The 8275-nt window shown below is 43.2% G+C and overlaps 1 protein-coding gene across 1 annotated transcript; it reads left to right on the top strand.

Moving 5' to 3' along the window:
* The first annotated feature begins 4719 nt into the window (after positions 1 to 4719).
* On the top strand, positions 4720 to 6718 carry LOC135566503 (stonustoxin subunit beta-like). The gene is made up of 4 exons (XM_065014199.1): positions 4720 to 4729; positions 5358 to 5478; positions 5650 to 5696; positions 6072 to 6718. Exons 1-4 carry the CDS (start codon positions 4720 to 4722, stop codon positions 6599 to 6601), a joined length of 708 nt encoding a protein of 235 aa, XP_064870271.1. The 3' UTR covers positions 6602 to 6718.
* Positions 6719 to 8275: the final 1557 nt, after the last annotated feature.

Here is an 8275-nt window from a genome sequence, read left to right as displayed (position 1 = left end):
GTAGCCTATAACTGATGCTTCATGGTCCATCATATTGCTGCTTGTAGCCTATAACTGATGCTTCGTGGTCCATCATATTGCTGCTTGTAGCCTATAACTGATGCTTAAAGTGTCCATCATATTGCTGCTTGTAGCCTATAACTGATGGTCCATCATATTGCTGCTTGTAGCCTATAACTGATGCTTCGTGGTCCATCATATTGCTGCTTGTAGCCTATAACTGATGCTTCATGGTCCATCATGTTGCTGCTTGTAGCCTATAACTGATGCTTCATAGTCCATCATGGTCCATCATATTGCTGCTTGTAGCCTATAACTGATGCTTCATGGTCCATCATATTGACTATAACTGATGCTTTGTCCATAGCCTATAACTGATGCTTCATGGTCCATCATATTGCTGGTAGCCTATAACTGATCATATTCTTTATGTCAACTGATGCTTCATATAGACTATAACTGATGCTTCATGGTCCATCATATTGCTGCTTGTAGCCTATAACTGATGCTTTGTGGTCTTTATGTCAATCATATTGATAACTGATGCTTCTTGGCCATCATGCTGCCATCAACTGGAAATATTTAGCAATTAAAAGTTATTAATTCACCTACAGACATTGGTGAGGCAGCTGAGAAATAAAGTGTATTTTTCTGGTTAATTCCTTAGATCTCTAACCTGCCCCATCTATCACACGCCAACTACTAGACTTTCACATAGAGGTTACTAGGTCACCCAGTTCAAACCACATTTGAAAAATAAACTAGTCTTGTTTATTAAGTGTTCTGCCTTGAAATAATAAATATAATGAAAGAACAAAACAAAAACAGCAAAATGCTGAGACAGGTTTTGATTAACAAAATAATCAGTGCTATTTAGTACTATAATGGTAATTACATAACATAATATTATTACTAAAATAGTTTCTAAAAGTGTTCTAGGCTACCTTACCCTATAATTAGGGTTAAGGGTAAAATAGGTAATACGTAGCTAATCAATGAGCTAGACCTGTCCATTTGGTTTGCAACTCAGTCAACCCGTACAGCATTCGTTCAATTAAATGTCTACGGATGAATACCAATAATAATATAATCAGTCACACCAGTCTGTAATGCATTATGAATACATTTACACATTTATAAAGTCAGTTTAGAGAATACATTATTATAACTTTCTGTGCTGTTCAGAGACAAGCATAAAGTTACTGTCTACAAGAGTGCTGTGGATAAAGCCTTACAAAGTGAGACGGGAAACCTGGACCTTTTCCTCCGCTTCCTTCTGGGCCTCTCACTGGAGTCCAATCAGAAGCACTTACGAGGTCTACTGACAACGACAAGAAGCAGCTCAAAGACCCATGGAGAAACAGTCAAGTACATCAAAGAGAAGATCAGGGAGAATCCTCTCCAGAGAGGAGCATCAATCTGTTCCACTGTCTGAATGAACTGAATGACCATTCTCTAGTGGAGGAGATCCAAAGCTACCTGAGATCAGGAAGTCTCTCAAAACCCAAACTGTCACTTGCACAGTGGTCAGCTCTGGTCTTTGTGTTGCTGACTTCAGAAAAGGAGCTGGATGTGTTTGACTGAAGAAATACTCCAGATCAGAGGAAGGTCTTCTGAGGCTGCCAGTGGTCAAAGCCTCCAGAGCTGCTCTGTGAGTAAATGGAAATGACATATAAGAACTAATCATCAGGAAGAGATATTCAGTTTAGAGAAAAATATGTATTATAATATGTATATAATATTACATTGAAAAACATATTGAATCAATGCTTTTATGTTCACATTAGTATAACAATATGACCATACAATTCTAGGAGACGGAAGATGAATCTATATGTTGTTTGAGAGAATAAACAAAATGCATCTACCATTGTCCTTCTACACTACTGGTGTTAAATTAACAGTGTGTTTGTGAAGTCATGATGATCTCTTTGTCAGGCTGTCAGGCTGTGGAGTCACAGAGGAAGGCTGTGCTTCTCTGGTCTCAGCTCTGAAGTCAAACCCCTCACACCTGAGAGAGCTGGATCTGAGTAACATCTGTTATTGGTAATGGTGAGAGGTTAGCATGTTTTGTTGTAGCCTCTGTTATTGGTAATGGTGAGAGGTTAGCATGTTTTGTTGTAGTCTCTGTTATTGGTAATGGTGAGAGGTTAGCATGTTTTGTTGTACCCTCTGTTACTGGTAATGGTGAGAGGTTAGCATGTTTTGTTGTAGCCTCTGTTATTGGTAATGGTGAGAGGTTAGCATGGTTTGTTGTATCCTCTGTTATTGGTAATGGTGAGAGGTTAGCATGTTTTGTTGTATCCTCTGTTATTGGTAATGGTGAGAGGTTAGCATGTTTTGTTGTAGTCTGTTAGTGGTAATGGTGAGAGGTTAGCATGTTTTGTTGTAGCCTCTGTTATTGGTAATGGTGAGAGGTTAGCATGTTTTGTTGTAGTCTCTGTTATTGGTAATGGTGAGAGGTTAGCATGTTTTGTTGTAGTCTCTGTTATTGGTAATGGTGAGAGGTTAGTATGTTTTGTTGTAGTCTCTGTTATTGGTAATGGTGAGAGGTTAGCATGTTTTGTTGTAGCCTTTGTTATTGGTAATGGTGAGAGGTTAGCATGTTTTGTTGTAGCCTCTGTAACATTCTAACTCATTATTATTATGATTCATTCAAGATCTGTTTTAATCATGGCATCCTCAGGATGAATCTAGTGGTATTTAGAGACATATTGTCTACTCACTTAGACAGAACATTTCTCCAGTCATCATCCACTATTCAGTTAATAATTGACAAAACATAAAATACATCCAAAACAAACTATGAATGCATTAATGTCACCTCATATGAAACATTTGATTTCCAAACCATTCATTTATGAATAGATATGCTCTCACCACTGGTGTCCCCCAGGGCTCTGTTCTAGGCCCTCTCCTATTCTCGCTATACACCAAGTCACTTGGCTCTGTCATAACCTCACATGGTCTCTCCTATCATTGCTATGCAGACGACACACAATTAATCTTCTCCTTTCCCCCTTCTGATGACCAGGTGGCGAATCGTGATTCTGCATGTCTGGCAGACATATCAGTGTGGATGACGGATCACCACCTCAAGCTGAACCCTCGGCAAGACGGAGCTGCTCTTCCTCCCGGGAAGGACTGCCCGTTCCATGATCTCGCCATCACGGTTGACAACTCCATTGTGTCTTCCTCCCAGAGCGCTAAGAACCTTGGCGTGATCCTGGACTCAACCACCCTGTCGTTTCTCAAATAACATCAAGGCGGTGGCCCGTTCCTGTAGGTTCATGCTCTACAACATCCGGCAGTACGACCTTTCACACAGGAAGCGGGCGCAGGTCCTAAATCCAGGCACTTGTCATCTCCGTCTGGATTACGGCACTCGCTATTGGCTGGGCTCCCTGCCTGTGCCATTAAACCCCTACAACTCATCCAGAACGCCGCAGTCCGCCTGGTGTTCAACCTTCCCAAGTTCTCTCCGTCACCCCGGCTCCTCCGCTCTCTCCACTGGCTTCCAGTTGAAGCTCAGCATCTCATAAGACCATGGTGCTTGCCCACGGAGTTGTGGAGGGAACGGCACCTCAGTACCTCCAGGCTCTGATCAGGCCCTACACCCAAGAAACAAAGGGCACCAAGTGCTCATCCACCTCTGCCTAACAACTCTCTGCCACTGGTACAGTTCCCGCTCAGCCCAGTCAAAACTGTTCGCTGCTCTGGCCCCCAATGGTGGAACAAACTCCTCCGACGCCAGGACAGCGAGTCAATCACCACCTTCCGGAGACACCTGAACCCCACCCCCTTTAAGGATGCCTAGGATAGGATAAAGTAATCCTTCTCACCCCCCTTAAAGATTTAGATGCACTATTGTAAGTGAAACATTTCCAACTGGATGTCATAAGGTGAATGCACCAATTTGTAGTCGCTCTGGATAGGAGCGTCTGCTAAAATGCTTAAATGTTGTAAATGTTAAACTGGTCTGGTCAGTCCACTATAATATTTGTACTAAACATGTTTCTATCTGCAGGCAATACTTTGATCATTTGTTTTCTAATAATGAAACATTCATTTATGAATAGATATTGCAGGTTTCAGGATTGATATATCTGAAAATGTTGAACAAATATATATTTTCACCGCAAAGAATATCAGTGTGATTTTAGTATGATTTGACTCTTTGTGGGCTGTCAGGCTGTCTAGTCACAGAGAAGGCTTGCTTCTCTGGTCTCAGCTCTGAGGTCAGCCCCTCACACCTGAGAGGCTGGACCTGAGTAACAATGACCTGAAGGATTCAGAGTGAAGCTGCTCTCTGCTGGACTGGGAATCCCACTGAAGCTGGAGACTCTGGTCAGTATTCCTGTGAGTTGGTCAACAAGTGATAACTGTTCACCAGATCCACATGTTTACCAGACACCATAGTCCACACCATATGTGTTTGGACAGTGAAGCTTACAGTTTTACATTTTGGTGCTCTGCTCCAGCATTTTGGATTTGAGCTAGAATGTTTCATATTAGGAGACAGTACAGAATGTCACCTTTTATTTGAGGGAATTCATACTCATATTTTACCGTTTAGATATGAATAGTGAATAATAATGATGAATAACAATGTTCTAGAGGCACAAATATCAGTATAAATGCTAATATAAATTCTAATCTCCTCTGTTATTGGTAATGGTGAGAGGTTAGCATGTTTTGTTGTAGCCTCTGTTATTGGTAATGGTGAGAGGTCAGCATGTGTCGTTGTAGTCTCTGTTATTGGTAATGGTGAGAGGTTAGCATGTTTTGTGGTAGCCTCTGTTATTGGTAATGGTGAGAGGTTAGTATGTTTTGTTGTAATCTGTTATTGGTAATGGTGAGAGGTTAGCATGTTTGTTGTAGCCTCTGTTATTGGTAAATTGCTAAATCTGATTCCTCACTGTCTGTCTTCTGACTGATACTACTTTTAAACTGGTCTGGTCAGTCTACTATAATATTTGTACTATACATTTTCTATCTTGCAATGCTTTGATAATTTGTCATTTCTAATAATGATACATTCATTTCCAAATAGATATGGAAGGTTTCAGGACACTGATATATCTGAATATGTTAAAAAAATATACTGCCACTATTTTCCCCACCAAAGAATATCAGTGTGATTTTAATATGTTTGTTGGGCTTTCCTGTTCAAACTGGCTTTAATAATACTAAACAAAAAAAACTTAAGTGACAACCTCCTGATCTATTCTTGGACCAATTGTAAGCCTACCTCATGGGACTTCCAACAATGATCTAGTTGTGGAGCAGCCCGACCCAACCCGGGTCTGCAGTGAAGCCTCTAGCAGTACCATAGGTCGCTGTGCCCTCTAACGCAGATTTAAAAAAGGTGAAACACCTGAGAGAGCTGGATCTGAGTAACAATGACCTGAAGGATTCAGGAGTGAAGCTGCTCTCTGCTGGACTGGAGGATCCACACTGCAGACTGGAGAAACTCAAGTATGTAGAGGGTTTATGTCAATGTTCATATCAGACATGTTTGACTTATCAGGCTGGTTAAGACAAACATTCTTACCACCACTTGGACAAAGTTATATGCTGACTGTGTGTGTGTGTGTGAGTTCAGGTGTATCCCTCAATGACTGTCTGTTCTTCTGCTTACCGCTACAGTGTGGAACATGGTGGAGAGAACAGAATGAATCCTGGGATTAGAAAATGTGAGTGTTGACTGCTGTGAAGAATATGACTCCGGAATAAGTCTTGGTCAGGTTAGGTCAGGAATCAAAGATCCACCATCATTGCCCTTGGTCATATTAAATATCAGCTGTAGTTCTACGGAAGCAGAAATCAGGGACACCAACGTTTACAAAAGAGTTGATTTGACAATGTGTGTGTGTGTGTGTGTGTGTGTGTGATTAATGGGAATAAGTATGTTTTATATTACCGACAGTATAACATATGATCATTCAACAAGTCTCAAGTAAACTTCTCCTTTTGATACCCAGAAATCACATTAAATGAATTAGTGAAAAGAGTTAACATTCATGTGAATGATGATGATTTCTAATATTGTGTCTGGTTTCATTCATCAGATGTCTGTGATCTCACACTGGACCCAAACACAGTAAACAGACACCTCTCTCTGTCTGAGGAGAACAGAAAGGTGACATGGAGGAGAGAGGAACAGCCGTATCCTGATCACCCAGAGAGATTTGATGGCTGTGGACAGGTGCTGTGTAGAGAGGGTCTGACTGGGCGCTGTTACTGGGAGGTAGAGAGGAGTGGGGGAGGGGTTGGTATAGGAGTGACATATAAAGGAATCAACAGGAGAGGAGGGGATAATGACTGTTGTCTTGGATACAATGACAAGTCCTGGAGTCTGTTCTGCTATGACAACAGTTACTATGCCAGTCACAATAATAATCTCACTACCATAGACGTCCCCTCCTCCAGCTCCCACAGAGTAGGAGTGTATCTGGACTGGCCAGCCGGCACTCTGTCCTTCTATAGAGCCTCCTCTGACACACTGACCCACCTGATCACATTCACCTCCACATTCACTGAGCCCTTCTATCCAGGGTTTAGGGTTTGGGGTGATGGTGACTCAGTGTCCCTGAAATAACAACAGTGTCAATAATAACCTGACACACACACACACAGGACACACACACACAGGACACACACACACAGGACACACACACACACTGGACACACACACACACTGGACACACACACACACTGGACACACACACACTCTGGACACACACACACACACTGGACACACACACACACACTGGACACACACACACACTGGACACACACACACACTGGACACACACACACACAGGACACACACACACAGGACACACACAAGACACACACACACTCTGGACACACACACACACTCTGGACACACACACACTCTGGACACACACACACACAGGACACACACACTGGACACACACACATACACACAATACTGTCACACAGGACACACACACAGGACAATAATACCTGGACACACAATACTGGACACACAATAATTGGACACACACACACACACTACACACACACACACACACGGACAATAATACACACTGAATAATAATAATAATAACAATACTTGAAGGGCACACACACATACACACACACACACTGGACACACACAATGTTTAATTGGACACACACACACACACACACTGACACACACACACACACACTGATCACACACCTGACACACACATACATACACACTGGACAATAATAACACACCTGACACACACACACACACTACACACACACTGATTGCACACACATACTGACACACACACACACGGACAATAATACACACACACTGGACACACACATACTGACACACACACACACACACTGGACACAAGCACACAGGGACAATAATACACACACACACACCTGGACGTAACAACACTCTGGACACACACACACACCACACTGGACACACACACACACACCTGGACACACACACACACTGGACCGACACACACACTGGACAAATACACACGCACACACACACTCTGGAGCACACACACACACTCTGGACAACACACACACACACACTGGAACACACACACACACTGGACCACACACCACACTGACACACACACACACACTGGACACACACACACACACACACTGGACACACACACAGTGGACACACACACACACACACACTGGACGCACACACACTCTGGACACACACACACACACTGGACACACACACTGGACAAATACACACGCACACACACACTCTGGACGCACACACACACTCTGAACACACACACACACACTGGACACACACTCTGGCACACACACACTCTGGACACACACACTCTGGACACACACACTCTGGACACACACACACTCTGGACACACACACTCTGGACACACACACACACTCTGGACACACACACACTCTGGACACACACACACACTCTGGACACACACACACACTCTGGACACACACACACAGACAAGACACACACACACAGACAGGACACACACACACAGACAGGACACACACACACAGACAGGACACACACACACACACTGGACACACACACACTGGACACACACATACTCTGGACACACACACACACACTGGACAAATACACACACACACACACACACAGGACACACAAGCACAGGACACACACACACTCTGGACACACACACACACTGGACACACACACACACACTGGACACACACACACACTGGGGACACACACACTCTGGACACACACACACACTGGACACACAC

Source organism: Oncorhynchus nerka, unplaced genomic scaffold, assembly GCF_034236695.1.
Source record: "Oncorhynchus nerka isolate Pitt River unplaced genomic scaffold, Oner_Uvic_2.0 unplaced_scaffold_4652, whole genome shotgun sequence".
Classification (NCBI taxonomy): domain Eukaryota; kingdom Metazoa; phylum Chordata; class Actinopteri; order Salmoniformes; family Salmonidae; genus Oncorhynchus; species Oncorhynchus nerka.
Note: the sequence above shows the minus strand (reverse complement) of the source record. Positions and strands in the feature narration are given on the sequence as shown.